Source organism: Aquarana catesbeiana, linkage group LG01, assembly GCF_042186555.1.
Source record: "Aquarana catesbeiana isolate 2022-GZ linkage group LG01, ASM4218655v1, whole genome shotgun sequence".
NCBI lineage: Eukaryota > Metazoa > Chordata > Amphibia > Anura > Ranidae > Aquarana > Aquarana catesbeiana.
Genome location: NC_133324.1, coordinates 468,305,072 through 468,326,274, shown reverse-complemented (window position 1 = coordinate 468,326,274; position 21,203 = coordinate 468,305,072). Strand labels below are relative to the sequence as shown.

The 21,203-nt window shown below is 38.5% G+C and overlaps 1 protein-coding gene across 1 annotated transcript in view; it reads right to left on the bottom strand.

The window, feature by feature from the left end:
- Positions 1–21,203, bottom strand: part of GRIN3A (glutamate ionotropic receptor NMDA type subunit 3A) — a 596,809-nt gene that overhangs the window by 352,102 nt on the left and 223,504 nt on the right. The window contains exons 2-3 of the mRNA XM_073591206.1: positions 8,790–9,394; positions 5,945–6,992 (exon numbers count right to left, since the gene is read on the bottom strand). Of these exons, the coding sequence (XP_073447307.1) occupies positions 5,945–6,992; positions 8,790–9,394 (1,653 nt within the window). The remainder of the gene's footprint in view (positions 1–5,944; positions 6,993–8,789; positions 9,395–21,203) is intronic.

Sequence of the window (21,203 nt, the reverse complement as noted above, 5' to 3'; positions counted from 1 at the left end):
TTGTTAAGTTTCCAATGGCATGTTTTAGAACCAGAACTTCAGAGAACGCGTTTTAAAACATTTGGATGGCATTACAGTCAAAGCATTTTTTTTAGATACAGTTGGGAAAGGTTAGCACCGCTGTCTCGTTTTCAGTGCTTTCTTTTCACTTGCTCTCCAGTTGGCTGGTACTCTCAGGAAAGGAAATGAAAGATAATCTTTCCAATGTGCAAATATCGAGAATTAAAACCCTTTTTATTTATTTCCTGTGATGGCCTAGCAATGATGCTGTACTGCTCCTGAATTCAGAGCAGAGTTGCCAAACTCATGTAGACTGTGCCCGCTTGCACAATAGCAGGATACATTTTTTTTTGCAAGGGTCAGGTTATCAGCAATATTATTGTTGATCTACAAGCTTGTAGATTGCCAATCAACACCTGGCCACACATAGTCCTGCCTATTGCTTTTTGGGGTTGTTGCTAAAATCATCCCGCAGTGAACTGCAGTGTCTGTACGGAGACACAAATTAAGGATTGGGCTCAATCAAGGAAGGTAAAGGATTTTTAAAATGTATTTTTTGAGGCTTGTGTGCCGGTATAAAATGTCATAGAGAAGCATTTAGTTGTACTTTAAAGCTCAACCACTCAAAAGCTAATTTAAATCAGTGTAATACATTACAGTACATCCAAACAAAAGGTATTCAAAGTCCAGTTTGTTTCCTTATGCTACCAGCTGCAGCCTGAGTAGAAAATCCTGTCCCCTGCCATCATGTTATAGAGAAGGAACTCTGTGTGAAAGCAGTGGTATCTCTGCAGATGTCCCACACACACCCTGCTGCATCACTGCTAAAGCTCTCCAACCAAAAGGATGCATAAGCAAGTTAACTGCCTGCAATAGTACACTTAGAGCTGTATTCTTTCTTCTAGGGTATTTTATTGTACAACGATCAACTCAAGGTACATCAAAGTTTTCTCTGGTCTCTTAAACCTTTTGAAGCAGAACAAAGTTCAGTGAGAATATGCATTTTAGCAACAGACTAATATTAATGTATATGTAAGCCCAATAACTAAAATCTCAACGTCTATTACTTATCTGGATTACTGTGGATATACTGTAGCATTGTGTATATGGAAGTTTTTTCTCACTCAATTCGTTTGTATTGGATTTTCATTAATTATAACATCACAAAAAACAGTATACAATGCATATTCAGTAGCAACATAGGAACAGTGTTGATTGCATTACATAGATTATGTAGGCATACAAGTAGATCAGTAAGTAACGTAAGCATCATGATCAGAACCCTATGGTAGCCAAGCAATCTAACCAAAATCGTCATGTGACTATGTCTAATATACTGTAGCTTTCTTCTCTGGTTGTGCTGATCATTTTTAGATATGCACGTTTGCTTTCTCTGGGGTTATCTTTTGGTGGAATGCACCTATGGCTCTCTCTGCTTTCCACAGAATTGCCTGCAACAAAGTTCTGCAGTTCAGGGTGTGTATTGTAGTTTTATGGTACCAAGTTTGGCATTCATGTTGCCATTTTAAATTTGTTCTTGCTGCTGCTTACCTGTGTTGTTGTTCTGGGGTACTGTGCATTACATTTACTGTTTTTATAGGAGAGTATCTATGTTTTGATTACATAGTTACTTTTATTGTTATTTATGTCTTTCACATGCACTGATTTCATACTGGGGACATCATCACTAGGGGAGTGGTGATGAGATGGGTTATAACTATAATTAGTTTTTGTCACTGTTTGTCACCTAGTTGTCTTGAGAAAAGTTGGTTGCCCGCACCAAAACATTGACTACAATAAAGACCTTATTGACCTCTTGTTGCAAGTTCCATGAAGCGTACCTATCTTATTATTGGAAATCTACATATTGTCTTTGTGGATTGCACCCGGGCCACTATGTGTATAATCATGTGCATTGGCCAGGGCTGGACTGGGAATAAAAACCAGCCCTGGAAAAAATTTCATACCAGCCCCATAGCATTATTATACCAGCCCAACATCATAACGTCATTCTTTTTTTGCTCATGAAAGGGAAAACCATGCATTTTAAAGCACATTTTAAGAGTGTATTATATATAGAAAAGACAGATAATTAAGCACGCTTTTTATATATATAGCAAATTCCAGTTAAAAGTGGTAAAAGTAGTCAATCATCAAGGGGGACACAAGGGACTCTGGAAATGTAGGGGGGGACTCTGGTGACCAGAGACCACCTTCCACAGAAAGAATACACTAAGGTAAGGTAAGGGGGTGGGGTTACTGATATAAGGGGGAAACCTTTATATCAGTTCCCCCTTACATTATTGTATTCATACCCCCCTTACATCAGTGACCCCCCCCTCAGACTGGCCTGGCAGCACTGTCACTGACCTCCTCTCAGGTGGACTGTGCAGGGCTCAGTCAGTCGGCTCCAGCTTGGTGGCTCTGGTTTTATCCTATAGTCACCTCTCCACAGTCCACACATGTCTGACTTCTCCCATGACCCCCATCCAGGCAGCACTCCCACTCTTGACTCCTCTGTAGCCCCCCCCCAGAGACTGCAGACATGATATAAGACAAGAGATGGTCAGAGACTGCGGACATGATACAAGAGATGGTCAGAGACTGCAGACATGATACAAGAGATGGTCAAAGACTGCGGACATGATACAAGAGATGGTCAGAGACTTCAGACCTGGTACAAAAGATCAATGCAGCCTCACCAGTGCCCATCAAATGCAGCCTCATCAGTGCCCATCAAATGCAGCCTCACTGTGCCGAACAATGCAGCCTTACTGTGTCCATCATTGCAGCCTCACCGTGCCTATCAAATACAGCTTTACAGTGCCCATGAATGCAGCCTCACTGTACCCATGATTGCAGCCTCACTGTGCCCATCATTGCAGCCTCACTGTGCCCATCATTGCAGCCTCACTGTGCCCATCATTGCAGCCTCATTGTGCCCCTCATTGCAGCCTAACTGTGACCATCATTGCAGCCTCACTGTGACCATCATTGCAGCCTCACTGTGCCCATCATTGCAGCCTCACTGTGCCCATCAAATGCACCTTTACGGTGCCCATCATTGCAGCCTCACTGTCCCCATCATTGCAGCCTCACTGTGTCTATCAATGCAGCTTTACGGTGCCCATCAATGCGGCTTTAAGGTGCCCATCATTGCAGCCTCACTGCCCATGAATGTAGCCTCACCATTTCCTGCCCTGGATTACACACACACTGTGTGTCAAGGAGCTGGGTCTGTGGTCAACAATGCAATTAACAACCACATTTAAACTAAAATATTTTTCTGTTCTTTTTCTTCAATATGCTACAATATGCTGAAGAGTCTCAGGTGAATAATCCTCATCATAGTTTGAAGTGAATAAGAATGAATTTTCTGCAGGGCCCTGGCACTGTACAGTTTCCTTCTTGTGTTTATTTTATGGATGACTTCTAGATTCTTTGATAATGATTCACAAGATGTTTTGTAAAATTCAGTCTAATATTTTTGATAGGAATAGAATTAGAGCAATGATGAAAATGTTCTGTTTTCTGGCTACACTTTGTGGAAAACATGTATTATCACACATGAAAATGGTTACTGCTACTTCCTAAACCATTGTAAGCTTTTAAAAGCAAACATAATAGTTATTTCTACCTAAACCTTGACAATAAAGAAACACGTTCTGCTTTATTTCTATTTTTTTTATTTGAATGAATGCCTACTATTCTATTATTAAATTTGTAGACCTCACTCTACTATGTTGCATTTTAATTGTCATGTATCACCACTGTTTTCTATTTTTTCTTGAATAAATACAAAGTGAAAAAAAAAAAAAATTCTGTTATTATCTATCAGTATATGTGATAAAATAATAATGAAAGTACCATAGTGATTTTTCTAAAAAAAAGGCTAAAGCTATAATAAAGAACAACCAAAAACATTAGAACTCTTCCTGCTTGCTTGCAAGGAAGGTGGCACTGGATTTCTATGCACTAGAGACATTTTTCCTGGATAGTGAATGTGAATTGAGAATAGGATAAACAGATAAGCAAAATAAAAGAATAGGAAACAGAAAAAGAAAGTACACAATGGAAGTCTGTACAGTTCCATATACGGTGGTAGGTAGCAAAGATAAGTCATAATTTCAGTAGACATATTAGCTTATTCATTTAGTGCTGGTCCAATGTCATCACGGCTTCCAAAGACTATCGAAAATAGCAGTTTTATCTTTGTGGGGGACTAGTATTCTTTTATAGGTAAAGTGTGTTTGGAAAAAATCTGGGACTTCCGAGAAATTAGGAGCAAACTGCGAAACCGTCAATCTTAAGGTTTAGGATAGCTAGGAAAAGGTTGGGTGCTCTTGAAAGAAAACAGGTGTGTAGGTGCTACAACCTTCCCTCATAACAGCTCCACTCAGTGCTCAGAGCTCGAGGCTGCCGACACCTGCAATGTACCAGAATAAGGAAAGGGATGGTCCTCACTCATGATGGCATCCAAAAAATAGTATTCCTTTATTGAAAAGACTTGTACAATGCTGTAAAAACAGCTTATGCTGGATGTTATGTATCCATGACTAAGGAATAATGTCCAAAACGTGTAGGCTGTTTTTACAGCATTGGACATGTCTTTTCAATTAAGGAATACTATTCTTTGCATGTAATACTAGCTATTAACACTAATAACACTAGCTTTTAGCACTTTTACAGGTCCATAGTATATGTAATAAAGTACCTGTGTGTCCAAAACCTCTCCAACATAAAGGACTGTGGCCTGAAGAGAATCTAGCAATTCCATATAGGGTCAAATACCATCTTAGTGCCAGTTTTTGCATTAGTTCCCACAGGTAACACAGCATGTAGCTGTGGAGAGTGAATGCACTTGCCTATTGATTAGGCTTGTTAAGATCTATCTCCCATTTAATAAAATGTGGAGATTTGGAAAAGGTTGATTTGCTCTAAAAGATGTTGTAGAATAGTGATATTCCTCTCAAGTGAGGAATAGGCAAGCTGTAGACCTGTAACACTGATATAGGAATATATATTGTCTCACTTTGGTGCTTGGACAAGCAGTGGGATATTTGCAAATATGTATATCTTTCTATAGAGGGAAGGTTATATCCTAGCACAAGCTCCTCAAATGCTTTAAGAGAGCCACTGGCATAGAGATTCTGAATTAAGCGTATACCATTTTAGATCCACATGAATATAGATAAGTCAGGTATCCAAAACTTTGAGGGCTGCTAGAGGCATGGAAATGGGTAAAGCCTAAGCGACTATAGCCAACGCAGAGCATAGGCTTTTTCAAGCTTCTTAATAATTGAAAACCCCAGTTAAAAAAATACACATTAAACAGCTGTTATGTGGTATAACATACATGCAAATAGTTTCATATAGGAGTGATTTAGTAAAGCATGTTTTCCTCTACCTCAGAAAACCTTGCTTACTTCAAACATAAAGTGAGGGGAAATGCATTCATTTTTCCTCAAAGCTAAATGTTTGAGGTGAAGATTATCTTCCCTTGAACAAAATTAGATGCCCTTTTCTTAAACAACCTATAATTTTGTAAACTAGTTATATATGTCCTTTACTATTCCCTCCTCACATTTTCTTACCCTGCTGAGAGAAATAACAATTTTGAAAAGGTTACAGCAATCAAGACACAAAACAATAAGAAAATAAATATTATTTTTCATGATAAACCAGAGAATCCAATCGTAGTTGCCAAGCTTTTGACAATTAAAAAAAGCAAGTCTTTCCATACTATGGGATGACAAGGGTATTAATCGGTTAAAATACTTATTGAAACTCAATATTTCCATAACATTTCTAAGCTAGATTACACCGGTGTAATCTTTTCCAGATCATTAAGATCTTCAGATATTTAAACACACCAAAACACTATAAAAGATACAGAGTGTCAAACTAACTATAAATATTAAAATGTAGATTAAGTATGACCTACCTTAGGATCATGTATTCCAGATAGCTCCTCGTAAATCTTTTCCCCTACCATGACAGCTGCCAAATTAGCAGTATATGTTGACAAACAGAATAAGCAAAATATAGCCCAGAGATTCATCAAAAACCTTCCAGTCCAGCACTTGGGAGTTTTGATAGCAGCTGTCCTGCCAAACAGTATGGCATAACACACATTTAATGCTGAAGAAAAGGAAAATACTTTGCTTCTGTTTCTACCATTCGGGGTCATGCCAAACGGACTTTTCCATTCATATAATGTTAAGAATATTGCAGTAATATGTAGTGATACAAATATTCCAAGCCACATTGTCCAATGAAGTGGCCACATAAAAGCCCCAATTGGAGCTGCTGTATCTTTAGTCCTTACTAAAATACCCAGACTTGTTGAAAAGAATGGACTTGTAAAGTCAATGACTTGACTTCTGGCAGTATTAATGCTAAAGGAGGTTACAGCCATATGGGCAGCACCACTGAGAAGGTCTCCAACAAGTCCAGTCCAATGCCCACTTTTAAAAGCTCCATATTTCCCATCACCAACAATATACAAGTCAAAGTCAAAGTTCATGTCTTCTGCCAGTTTTTCTAAGAGGTCAATGCAATAACCATAGCAACACTTTTTGTATTCAATAGGCACAGTATCATTCCCTCCTTGTAGGCTTTCAAAAAGACTGTCTAGTACTGTAGAATCATTTGTCATGGGATCTAAGCAAAGTTGCCCAGCAGGACACTGGCCATCATCATCTACATTTCTCGTGAACACAAAGGGTGGCTCAATCAAGGTTACAACTCTTAGATGCAGTCGAGGTGGTTGTTGGAAATGACTTCTGTGTCTTTGTGCTTGGTCTGGCCACAACCCATAATCCATGATTATTTTTTCATTCTGCCAGCTTCCGAGTCGTGTCCACATTGGATTACCTATGGGGTCATGCTGTAAGTTCCATATGAAGTAATGATTTTCTGAGTTGATAACAGAAGAATCCTTAACCTTGATATGACCACTAAGTCCACTAAATGTTGTAGTTACCAAAAACCTGTTAAATAAACATAGATCATTAAAATTATAATAATTTGGTTTATACATGCACTTTAATAACAAGCAAAATATTTTTTTTTTATTGTATTACCCTTAGCTCTGTACATGTTTAAGGCCAAATTTGTCTCCAGCTAACAAATTTTCTGCTATAATGAGAATATGATAATTCAAACAGATACACAGGGGGGAATTTACTAAAATGGCAGCACGCAAAATCTGGTGCAGCTGTGCACAGAAACCAATCACCTTCTAGGTTTTATTGTCAATGCTTAATTGAACAAGCTGAAGTTAGAAGCTGATTGGCTACCATGAACAGCTGCACCAGATAATGAGTGCTCCAGTTTTAGTAAATCCCCCCACACAGTGATCCTTCAATTTGTCTTAAAATATATGGAAGGTACAGTACCTTTCTATTTTAAATTGGTTTACCGCCCTGCCAACTGAACATGTTAGTAAAAATCACAATAAATCTCAATAAAATTAGAGGTTTCTATTTTCTCAGTTACATGCAACTTTTGATTCTCCCTAATGCCGACATATTACCACTAGTATTTTATTTAGAAAAAGGATACAAATTGTAATAATTATGGCACAGTAATGTTTATTAGTTTAGTATTAGAGACATTAAATAGTACGACCAAAACATTTTTTTTTTTGCTTTGAATAATGTTGGAAAGGATTAGACCTGCTGTTGGGTTTTACAACTATCCAGAACTCCATTAAAGTGGTTCTCCAGACTACCCCTGTCCCATTTTTTTTAAACCTCTGCATACCTTGTGGTGGGTACTGAATGTTTCAGATACTCACCCGCGCCGCTATCTTCCCACGTGATGTCTTCCTGATATCCGCCAGCACTTCCAGGGGTTTAGCCGACATGCCTTGGCTCCTTCCTTCTTTCTCTATGAAGCACAATGCCTAGCAGGCACACTGCCCATAATTCGCCTAGGGGAATTAAGGGGCAGGACAGAACCTTTTTTTAAAAAAAGTAGTAAACAAACAAAAAGAAAAAAAAGTGAGCTTTACGTGGGGATGAGGTGAGGAGGAGTGGAGAGGAGGGAACTTCACAATAAGGGTGAAGTTCCGCTTTAAAGAAACTTTCTCTAACTCCCACCAGATAGCAATAAAAAGCAGCAAGGGATTCTAGCCTTTCCCTAATAAACAAAAAAAAAATCTGTGTTGCCTTCAGAAATTTATCTTTACATTTTGTCCAGTGACAGCATTGTCAGCAGATCAGGAAGTGAAAGGAAATCCCTTTAATGGGGTCCCAGATAGCAGCAAAACTCAATAAGGTTTCTAATGCAATTTTATTGTATCCAAACCAAAAATGTTTTCACTGTACATACACTCTAAAACCCTAAAATAAATGTAGTAGTAGCAGTGCCTAGCAATATGGTGGGTGTAATTGTATACAGCTCCCCTTTTTTCACCTTGCACAATCATTTGAATAAAATAATTAATTGAACAAAATGTACAATTAGTTTAATAAAAAAGTTGCCCTCCCTTTAGGAGCCTACAATTGTCATGTAGGTCAGAGCCACTAGTTGGATAGTTGTGTATGTTTACTGCATGTTTACTGTAGAGTATAGATTATACAATATGTTTGTACAGGCCATAAACCTAAAACTTGAAACTAATTGTCAACCAAACATATTATATTGAAGTTGAAAGTAATTCTAGGTTTTATTTGTGGAAATATTTGTTTAAAAGAAGATGTTTACCGTACCAGTACATCTATACTATATAAATATGCCTACTCTTTAGCTTCTCACACCAAGTATTAACAGTTACAACAAACCTGGATAAATATTCTCCAGAAGTGAGATTTTGAGAATCTCTTCCCATGCAATTCATTGTACTGGGAACAAGTGCCAATTCTGGCTGATCCATTGTAGCTGTGGCAACAGATCTAGCTATTAACTCCATTGCATCTTGCACATAGTGCTCAAAGAAAGAAGCGGTGGTTGTTCCATGAGCAATCAGTCCCAAGGGCAATCCTTCAGTCCTTAATTCATCAACATTTTGAGAGTCTCCAAAAATCCAATAAAACTCTGGTAAGCCTATTCCATACTGAGCCGCAGCTTCAAAAATTCGTCTTGTATCTTCCATATCACACCCAAACATGACAATTGTAGATGTAGTGTCCTTAACACTCTCCAAATTCAGCTGCAGGTAGCTTAACATGTAATTTGTCATGGTTAAATTTACTGTGATATTTATGATTGCTCCAAGGTGAAATCTGGAATTATTTTGCGTTAAGGTGAGGAAATCTGTTATATTCCAGTCTTCTTGGCACAGCAGTATGCTAAAATTATACCAATTGTTCATGGTCAGAATAGAGAAAGTCACATCAGCATTTGAAGTTAGAGAGTTTTCAACACTAAGCTGCAGGTGGAGAGGATTCTGTAGAAAGAAAAGAGAAAAAAATAGAAACAGATGCATGTCAACTTTTTGTAAAATGTTGTCCTTTATTTTGTCATTGTATATGAACTAACAGTGACTCATCATAAATTCCAAAGCACAGTTGGAATTGTCTGCCCATGAGTCAACTTTCTTTAGATCATAAGATGGTTTTGTTGTCGTTAAATGGTTAGAAGCCACTACAGTACATCAAAAGAAAGAGTGCTAAGCACAGAGGAGTCTATCTATCAAAGTATCCGTTCCTTGCTTTTATGAAACAGTTAAAGCTCCGGCCAGGATTCAAAGGCTAAAAAACTGACTAGTGCATAAATTGCACTGCAAGGCTGGTTTCATAGCCCACAAAAAAATCTTCTTTGTACCACTGGTTCTAGATCATTTATACTCAAAGTTTTATTGTATTGAATTGTTTAATTTGGCAGTTCACAGATGCATTCTTATTTGGCTTGCCTTTTATAGCATCAGTGTGAATATAGAGTTCATTAATTAAAAATAAATGAATCCTGTAACTGTCCCAGCAAAATACCTCAATGCATGCCTTAAATCTAGAAAAATTGGAGAGCTGTAATGTTTTATATTCACAATATGTCTGTTAAATGGAATGTATAGCGGTTTTATAAATTACATTGTCACAAGTCGGGTAAATGTGAAATAATGCACATATAAAAAAAAATTATATTTTCATATCCAGGCAGCAGTAGGAGCTTTTGAAACCTGCTCATGTATTTTCTAGGTTATTCCAACCTGCCTTGTTCAAAAATATAAGCACATACATAAAGTCAAATGAAATGAGGCTGTATGTATTTTGAAACATATCTAAACTAAACAAACAATATATATTGCAGCATACTCGTTCTTAGATGTGGTGGCTGCATTTATTTTTGAGGGCCTTGTTCCTTTATTTCCACCTAGTGATCCTAATCAAAACACATTTAGCCCTCGTTCACACTGGCGCAATTTGTCATGCAATTTGACAGTTCCAAATCACATGACAAGTTGCACCCCATTGCCGGAAATGGAGCCACTCAAATTGTTGTAACTCATGTTCGCCGATGTCATTGCGACTTGCATAGACTTCTGTTAAACAAACTTACAAGCCACAATGAAATCAAACTGATCTGCGGCTTTAAGGTTGCGTTGAAGTAGCGCAATTTCAAATCTGCACTAGTGTGAACCATGGCTTATTGTTCTAGGGTGACAGTGCTCACTTACCGTGCCCTACCAATGGAGAAGAAGATTTCTGTTCTCCCTAACATAGGAGGAGGTGTTTTGTAGGCTACAGGAATAGCTAAAAACACTTTAACTGAAAGGAGTGTAGCACAGGCTAAATAAACAGAGAGTTATTAGCTTACAAGATTTCTAGCAAGATCAACTGGTAGTTTTTGCATTTATCAAACAGAAGAACTCTTTTAACTGTATAGTTAACATAGCAAAAAGAAGCACATCAGAGAAGTTCATTGTAAGGGTTTAACTTAATTCCAGAGAGAAAGAGAAAAAGAGAGGGAGAGAATGTCTGAAGACAAAACGTATCTGCTGGCCTCTCTCTTGGAAAGCCCATAAGGGAATTCAATAAAGCTGCTGTGTCACTTTTCTGGCATTAATCCCTCTCATTAATGCAATGTGAAAAATTCATTAAGCATTTGCAATGCTTTTGGTTCTGACAGTGACTTGTGCACCAAAATCAGGTAGTTCTAAAATGTGCCACTTTTACATTGTGTCACAATAAATGCATCACTTTTACACTGTGTTGCATTGAATGCACCAAATGTAAAAGTGGAGCTAATTACGACCAACTCTCTTTTGGCTTTCAGAGAGAAAAGCTGTCTCCGACAGATTTTGTGAACCTGTCTCACTTGCATTCTAAAAGTGGCACAGCAAAAGCCAAATTCAAGTTCTAGACAGGTATATGAATTTGCCACATTCTTCACCACTTTTAGAATGCATGAGAGACACTTTTGCAAAATCTTCCTGCGTAAGTCATTAATTCCAGGGATAGTTCTTTGTAAATCCACTGCTATGAGTGCACCCTGTATTCAGTGTATTTTTGTAAAACAGAGATTCCTAATATATTCTAGAAATGATATTAAAACAGTTAAAAGCACATGAAGAAAAATAAAATATCATTAGCCCTACGCCATTATAGTTTTTATAATTACTACTGGATATCATATACAAATTAGCTAAGGCATGCCAAAGATGATGCCTTTTTTTGTTCAACCATTGGTGTTGATGATTAAATCTAGAGCTATTGTATTCTGGCAGCAGAAAGAGTCCCCTGCCATCAGAATACAATGATCAGTGTTGCTGGCTATAGCCGGTGGCAGCAATTGAGTGAAAAAAAAACAGACATGCTGGTTATACAGAAGTCGATTGAGAGATCAACTTCTGTACAACTAGCCCACCCATAGATGGATCTAAATTGTCCCTGCTGAACTGGTCAAATTTTCCATCTATGGCCAGCTTTAGTTAACCCCTTATACTTTTGTGACTAGAGGTCATTGACGCTAAATGCTTTTGCAAAATTTTGCAGTGTTTGCCTGTGTCAGTTAACTTAATAATAACTCTATGACTAAATTTCATACCAAAATAATTTGTATACATTTTTAAGAACATATAAGGCTTTCATTTAGCACACCCTGCTTTGTTTTTATTATACACTGACACGTGCAAAGATGACAAATTTTTTTTTTTTTTATGTATTATTATTTATAATAATGCAACTGTATCTGACAGTTACATTATTAAAGTGATATCATCCTAGATGAACATTACAGCCTAAAAGTAGCGGTGTTCATCTGAAGCCAGAAGGCTTTCGTTTTTAGTGAAGGAAGGCTCCAGCCTGCATGTGATCACTATGTCTCACCTATCATAGTGGTTACAAAGTCAGAACCTCTCTGAATGGTTCCCATTCATTAGTGGGAGCTGCTTGAAAGCCAACAGCTGTCAAAGTGCTGGCTGTTGCTCAATGGGAAAGATGCTTATTAATGTACCTCAGCCACGAGGCATCATGGTAAGAAAGGTTAAATAATAAAGACGGTGTACAGGGAGGGGTTAACAAGGCAAAAAGCTGCAAGGTTTATTACTCACAACCATTAGTTACATTTTTTTTTATTTATCTAACTTGAAAATTGAAATAAAATGTATTACTATGGGCCAGAGTATTTTGTATTTCTAAATGATCTTACCAAGCCAGGCACCATCTAAACATTTTCATGCTTTCCATAAAATGATCAATTAGTCATTCAATCAAATGGTTAATTTTGTGATCTGACCAGAAATAAAAACAAATAATCATTCAATAATGTTGTATTTTTAACAATTTTGCTCCACACCAATTTTGTACACATTTACATATTTTGCTCTGCAGAATATAAGATAGTAGTGTCAATTATTTATGCTGTATAATATTTGCACAACGCTTTATTGAATGCATATTTTCAGGAAGTAAATATCATTTAATGATATGAGTTTTAATTCAAACAAACACATTATAATACCATTTTTTTGCAAATTATAAAAGATGGAGTTGTGTCAATTAAATAGATACAAAACATGTAAAGCCTTAAAATTGTGTATGTCCGAGATAGCGTGAAAAACTAGGGTACCCAAAAAATCTCCATAGACGATGCTTTAAAAGTCTTTACTACTCATTTGGTGTGAGCTATGGTGCTAGAATATTTGTTCTCATTCCAATGTTTATGGTGATACCTCACATGTGTGGTGCAATCACAGTTTTACATACATGTGTGCATGTTTCCATTTGTGAGAAATGTGGGTTACATTTATTTTTTTAAATGTTTGTGATAGATTTTATTATATACAGTATCTCACAAAAGTCAGTACACCCCTCACATTTTTGTAAATATTTTATTATATCTTTTCTTGTGACAACACTGAAGAAATGACACTTTGCTACAATGTAAAGTAGTGAGTGTACAGCTTGCATAACAGTGTAAATTTGCTGTCCTCAAAATAACTCAACACACAGCCATTAATGTCTAAACCACTGACAAGAAAAGTGAGTACACCCCTAAGTGAAAATGTCCAAATTGGGCCCAAAGTGTCAATATTTTGTGTGACCACCATTATTTTCCATCACTGCCTTAACCCTCTTGGGCATGGAGTTCACCAGAGCTTCACAGGTTGCCACTGGAGTCCTCTTCCACTCCTCTATGACAACATGACGGAGCTGGTGGATGTTAGAGACCTTGCGCTCCTTCACCTTCCTTTTGAGGATGCCCCACAGATGCTCAATAGGATTTAGGTCTGGAGACACGCTTGGCCAGTCCATCACCTTTACCCTCAGCTTCTTTAGCAAGGCAGTGGTCATCTTGGAGGTGTGTTTGGGGTCGTTATCATGTTGGAATACTGTCCTGCAGGACAATCTCCGAAGGGAGGAGACCATGCTCTGCTTCAGTATGTAACAGTACATGTTGGTATTCATGGTTCCCTCAATGAACTGTAGCTCCCCAGTGTCATGCAGCCCCAGACCATGACACTCTCACCACCATGCTTGACTGTAGGCAAGACACACTTGTCTTTGTACTCCTCACTTGGTTGCCACCACACATGCTTGATACCATCTAAACCTAATAAGTTTATCTTGGTCTCATCAGACCACAGGACATGGTTCCAGTAATCCATGTCCTTAGTCTGCTTGTCTTCAGAAAACTGCAGGCTTTCTTGTGCATCATCTTTAGAAGAGGCTTCCTTCTGGGATGACAGCCATGCAGACTTATTTAATGCAGTGTGCGGCGTATGGTCTGAGCACTGACAGGCTGACCCCCCACCCCTTCAAATTCTGCAATGCTGGTAGCACTCATACGTCTATTTCCCAAAGACAACCTCTTGATATGATGCTGAGCACTTAACCTCTTTGGTCGACCATGGCAAGGCCTGTTCTGAGTGGAACCTGTCCTGTTAAACCGCTGTATGGTCTTGGCCGCCATGCGTCAGCTCGGTTTCAGGTTCTTGGCAATCTTCTTATAGCCTAGGCCATCTTTATGTAGAGCAACAATTCTTTTTTTAAGATCCTCAGAGAGTTCTTTGTCATGAGGTGCCATGTTGAACTTCCAGTGACCAGTATGAGAGAGTGAGAGTGAGAACACCAAATTTAACACACCTGCTCCCCATTCACACCTGAGACCTTGTAAAACTAACGAGTCACATGACACCGGGGAGGGAAAATGGCTAATTGGTCCCAATTTGGTAATTTTTACTTAAGGATGTATTCACTTTTTATTGACAGTGGTTTAGACATTAATGGCTGTGTGTTAATTAATTTTGAGGGGACAGCAAATTGACACTGTTATACAAGCTGTACACTCACTACTTTACATTGTAGCAAAGTGTAATTTCTTCACTGTTGTCACAAGAAAAGATAGAATAAAATATTTACAAAAATGTGAAGGGTGTACTCACTTTTGTGAGATACTGTATATATATTTTTTAATTTAAATTGATTTTAAGTGTTTTTTAAACTAAAATACCAAACACGTCATATTTTCCTGCTCCTTCAATAGTTTTGCACAAAGCAGCCCTTATGCTCCTTTTCTGGGGTCCACCACCGTCACTCTAGGCCCCTCCTTCCTGGGCAGATGCCCCCGGGAAAAGCCACTTTCCCTGGGGGCACCCATGCACGCTCGCTACCGAGCCGCCCAGTCTGTGTCTATTGACGCAGACCGGACAACTCAGCCCCACCCCCCACTCCCTTGTCACAGCATTAGATTGACAGCAGCAGGAGCCAATGGCTGCCACTGCTCTCAATCTGCCCAAGAGACTTTGCTCTTGTGCACATTGCTGGATGGGCTCCGGTAAGAATAAGTGTGGGACTAGGGGGCTCTTGTATAAAACCTTGAGGCTTTAGAACCACTTTTTTGCTATCACATGGGGGGGGTTAAAAAAACCCCCATGTGATAGCCTTTGGCAGGTGAATGATACCCTTTTCGAAGACCCCCAATGTCTCCCCTTCTCTCCAATGCAGCTAACCAAACACAGAACATGCTTAGTTAGCTGCTGCCCTGGCCGTATCAGCCAGAGAATGACAGCTATGAAACTTGTAAAAGTGACAAAATCGTTGATGCTTCTGGCTTCATTCACTGCAGAGGAAATTGAGGAATGGATCTTCCTCGGTCTCCTTCCCAGTAGAAGAGCTTGGGAACCAAGGAGTGGGGATGATGGTGAGGAGGAACCACGCGTCCGCATTGTAAAAGTGATTGGGCAGCTATACAGCACAAGCTTATGTTTACTACTGCAGCCATGAGCTTGTGCTTAACCCTTCACTCTCTGGACATACTAAGTACCTCAAAAGATGCGGTTAATATAAGACTATACAAACTTTAGTTACATGACCTGTATAATCAAAGAAGTGAATAAATATAATTAACATTCAACTACAAAAATTTACATTATTGCTTTATCCCCTTTACAAAGTTGTATGTGACAAAACATGTTGGGGCAGAGCCAGTCAATACAGGTGCATCTTTGCTAAGCAGTGTGTGAGACCAGGAGTGCCCCTTTACTGACTAGCCAGAACTTTTCTCATTTGAGGAGTGAGCGCCCAACTAGCTGAAGGATTTCACTGAGGCTGTTTCTCTCTGAGTTTCATTTGCACTGCAACATTGTATAGTTGTGAATACATAGATATGTTTACAATTAATGTATTATAATCAATATCACACTACGCAAAGTTTATTTTTGTAGCGGCTATCCCTCAATCCATCCATCCATCTGGATCTCTGGAGCATTGCTGCATTCACACAGTGGAGGATCACTTCCTTAGATTTAACACAAGCTGAGCTTGCCCATCTTAAATAAAGACAGGCATATTCTTTTGGTGAGTGCAATTTTCATTGTAAGGTAAAGAGATAACTAAGCATCAGTTTATATGAAGATTCAAGGGGTGAACAGTTTTTAAAGATCATCTAATGCCGTGTACACAAGGGCGGACTTTTCGACCGGACTGGTCCGACGGGATGAATCCGTTGGACAATCCGACTGTGTGTGGGCTTCACACCTGCGGACCTGCAGCAGACTTTTTCGGTCGAAAATCAGACGGACTTTAGATTTGGAACATGTTTTAAATCTTTCCGATGGACTCAAGTCCGGTTGAAAAATCCGCTCGTCTGTATGCTAGTCCGATGGATGAAAACTGAAGCTAGGGCAGCTATTGGCTACTGGCTATCAACTTCCTAATTTTAGTCTGGTCATACGTCATCACATATGAATCAGTTGGACTTTGGTGTGATCAAGTGTAGGCAAGTCCATTCATTCGCAAGTCTGCCGGAAGTCCATCAAAAGTCCGTCGAAAGTCCGTCGGAAAGACCGTCGGACCTTTGATGCCAAAAAGTCCACCCGTGTGTACACAGCATTAGAGGAAGAATTCCATCATACTTTGTATTATGTTGGACATTTTCCTTATCCTATGATTTTCACTTGGTCTTTTTTATTTTTTATTCCTGGTTGTGTTATACTGTATGGACACTATCACTCTGCTCTTTGTATGTGGATTTTCACACATGATTTCACACATTTCATATATGTTTTTATTTTTTTCATATTAGCATAAATATACTATTTTGGATTCTATGATATGGTTTTAGAATGATGAACACTGTACTATATGAGAGGGAAATTGTACTTCATATTTTGTTTAAATTTAAACACTAAAGGGAACATATGTACAAAAAGTAGTCAAGAATGAAAAAACAACAGACAACTAAATTTACTTTTTTTTAGCCTGGATTAAAGGACCTAACGTGTCATTATTAATCTGGAGATTTTTTTAAATTGAATACAAGTACTTAGAATAAAAAATATGGTTAGGTAATAATCATTAATTGTGTGTAAATAGGCCTGTATGTTTAATTTGCAGTTAAGCGGGACATTTCCCCAAGCTTCCTATCTCTACTGCAGACAAGTGTCCAACAGCACTTCAGAACCATCTCTAGAGCTGAACAAATATTAAAAATCCACTTCACCTGCAGTTTGCTGGCTCCATTCTCATTACTTTATTCTGCTCTGCACAGAGGAGGGTGAACTAATTGCCAAATGTTAAACTAGACAGTAAGATGTAACTGTGACAGTAATAAAACTGTCACCTGGAATTTGCCACAGTCTGGAGAAACTGGAAAAATCTTTTCTGTAGACAGCTCTGAACATAATAAGCTTTTCTTTGTGTTTTTTAATTTGCTATAACAAAAAAAAGGTCAAAATCCAGGACTACTACATACATTCTGCCTCACACTTGTAGGATGTGATGGAACAAAAGGACCAATGCCTTCATTGTTTTTTTTTTTTCAGTGACTGCATCCACCTAAGCAGTCACCACACATAACTACAACCTGTCACAAGAGAGACCTCAAGCACAGTATTTTAATACTTTATTTACCCCCACCACTCCCTGTTTTCACAGGACTGTATGTAGATTTGAGCAAAATCCCACAGTCTCATGGGCCCAATGCAAATGCAGACGCTGTGTGCTATCCCCATTCCCTGTTTCTCATATTATGATGATAGCATCACTTGACAAAAAAGCTGAAAGGAAAGGCTATACAGTCATATGTGCAGGTTATAAAGTAAGAAGACTGTATATAGCAGGTTTTGATTTCCAATTGCCACTAAATCCATATGTAAGGGATCTAACACAAATTGTTTGTAAGTTCAGTAGGATGCTAATCACTTCACTATACAGAGAGATGTATAAGTACACAGGCTAGTATATATGAAAGAGAGTTTGGAGCATCCTCACTTTTTTTTCATTTTCCTCCCACAGACTTCAACATCTATTAATTTTTCTCCCCACTAACTACTGGTACCAGATTATTTTTTCCTCCAACTGACTACATCGGCATATTTTCCCTTCTATTGCCCATTAATTCTGGGGCAATATTTACTCTCAGAATGTACCAAGGATGTTCTAAACCAAGGGTCTTTAAACTATGGCCCTCCAGTTGTTCAAGAACTACAATTCCCATCATGCCTAGCCATGTCTGTGAATGTCAGAGTTTTACAATGCCTCATGGAATGTGCAGTTCCGCAACAGCTGGAGGGCCATAGTTTGAGGATCCCTGCTCTAAACATGGTATACTTTTGACCCTGTACTCTATATACTATGTTGTACTTACTATTAAATTCCACTGCATATGCTATATTTTACATTGCATACATAGTCCTGGTTCTGAATAAAGACAAATATATATATATAGATCTATATATATAGATCTATATATATATCTATATATATAGATATATATATAGATCTATATATATAGATATATATATCTATATATATATATATCTATATATATAGATATATATATAGATATATATATAGATATATATATATATCTATATCTATATATATAGATAGATATATCTATATAGATATATCTATCTATATATATATATATATTTATTTATTTATTTATTTCAGGTACTTATATAGCGCCGTCAATTTACGCAGCGCTTTTACATATATATATTATACATTCACATCAGTCCCTATACCCTCAAGGAGCTTACAATCTAAGGTCCCTAACTCACATTCATACCTATACTAGGGCCGATTTAGACAGGATCCAATTAACCTACCAGCATGTCTTTGGAGTGTGGGAGGAAACCGGAGTACCCGGAGGAAACCCACGCAGACACAGGGAGAACATGCAAACTCCAGGCAGGTAGTGTCATGGTCGGGATTCGAACCAGCGACCCTTCTTACTGCTAGGTGAGAGTGCTACCCACTGCGCCACTGTGCCGCCCTATATATATATATAGATATATCTATCTATCTATCTATCTATCTATCTATCTATCTATCTATCTATCTATCTATCTATCTATCTATCTATCTATCTATCTATCTATCTATCTATCTATATAGATATATATATATATATATATATATATATATATCTATATATATATATATATATATATATATATATATATCTATATATCTATATAGATATATATATATATATATATATATATATATATATATATATATATATATATATATATATATATATATATATAGTGTATATGCTGTACCAAAAGTATTGGGATGCCTACCTTTACATGCACATTAACTTTATTGGCATCCCAGTCTTAGTATGTAGGGTTCAATATTGAGTTTGCCCACCCTTTGCAGCTATAACAGCTACAACTCTTCTAGGAAGGCTGTCCACAAGGTTTAGGAAGGTGTCTATGGGAATGTTTGACCATTCTTCCAGAAGCGCATTTGTGAGGTTAGGCAATGATGTTGGACAAGAAGGCCTGGCTCACAGTCTCCGCTCTAACTCATCCCAAAGGTGCTCTAGAGGGTTGAGGTGCAGGCCAGTCAAGTTCCTCCACCCCAAACTCACTCATCCATGTCTTTATGGACCTTGCTTTGTGCACTGGTTAGCAGTCATGTTGGAACAGGAAGGGGCCATCCCCAAACTGTTCCCACAAAGCTGGAATGCTGACGCCTTAAGAGTTCCCTTCACTGGAACTAAGGGGCCAAGCCCAACCCCTGAACAACCCCACATCATAATCTCCCCTCCCTCAAATGATTTGGACCAGCGCACAAAGCAAGGTCCATAAAGACATGGATAGGTGAGTTTTGGGTGGAGGAACTTGATTGGAGTCCTGACATGGAGTCCTGACCTCAACCAGATAGAACACCTTTGGGATGAATTAGAGCGGAGACTGCGAGCCAGGCCTTCTCATCCACATCAATGCCTGACCTCACAAATGCTAATTAATCCTAAATGTGTTCTATTGGGTTGAGGTTGAGGTTATCCCAGTCAAGTTTCTCCACCCCAAACTCGCTCATCCATGTTTTTATGGACCTTGTTTTGTGCACTGGTGCGCAGTCAAGTTGGAACAGGAAGGGACCAACCTCAAACTGTTCCCACAACATTGGGAGCATGAAATTGTCCAAAATGTCTTGGTAGGCTGACGCCCTAAGAGTTCCCTTCAATGAAACTAAGAGCGGAGACTGAGAGCCAGGTCTTCTCATACCAATACTTTTGGTAATATAGTGTATATGGCCAGGCAGGACAAGTATCATTTTGAGAGGACGTCCTCCCAGTCTAGCCTCTTGTGAGCACCCTCGGGGGCATGCATCGGCATGATCTGTGATGACTGTGTCCCTTGGACACAGCAAATCATTAATCAGTGTACAGGGCCAATAAAATTGTCCAATCACAGTGATCACAAGTGTACACATAAGCCGCAGGTTGCAGCATTGGCACTCCTTTTCCTCATGCAGAGAGCGTATGTGTGGAGAAGGAGAGCTGACTTGTGGTGGATCTGTTCGTTTACAGTGTTTTACAGTGGTCAGGAGGAGAGGAGGCAGGAGCTGAAACATGTTACATGTTACACCCTAAATTCTGTATGGAACACATAACATGTTCCAAAGGGAAACTTATCCTGTAAAATAAAAACAAAAAACAGTGGTGATCAAATACTACCAAAATAAAGCTTCATCTGTTAAAAAAAAAAAAAAATCAGTATTGCATGCCCGAGTAATTTTATTTAAATCATGACAACACTTAAATTTGAAAAATGGCATGGGCAGGAAGGGGGTGAAACAGTCTGGTCTTGAGGTGGTTAAAAGGGTGAACTCTTATGCCCCGTACACACGGTCGGATTTTCCGACGGAAAATGTGTGATAGGACCTTGTTGGTGGAAATTCCGACCGTGTGTGGGCTCCATCACACATTTTCCATAGGAATTTCTGACACACAAAGTTTGAGAGCAGGCTATAAAATTTTCCGACAACAAAATCCGTTGTCGGAATTTCCGATCG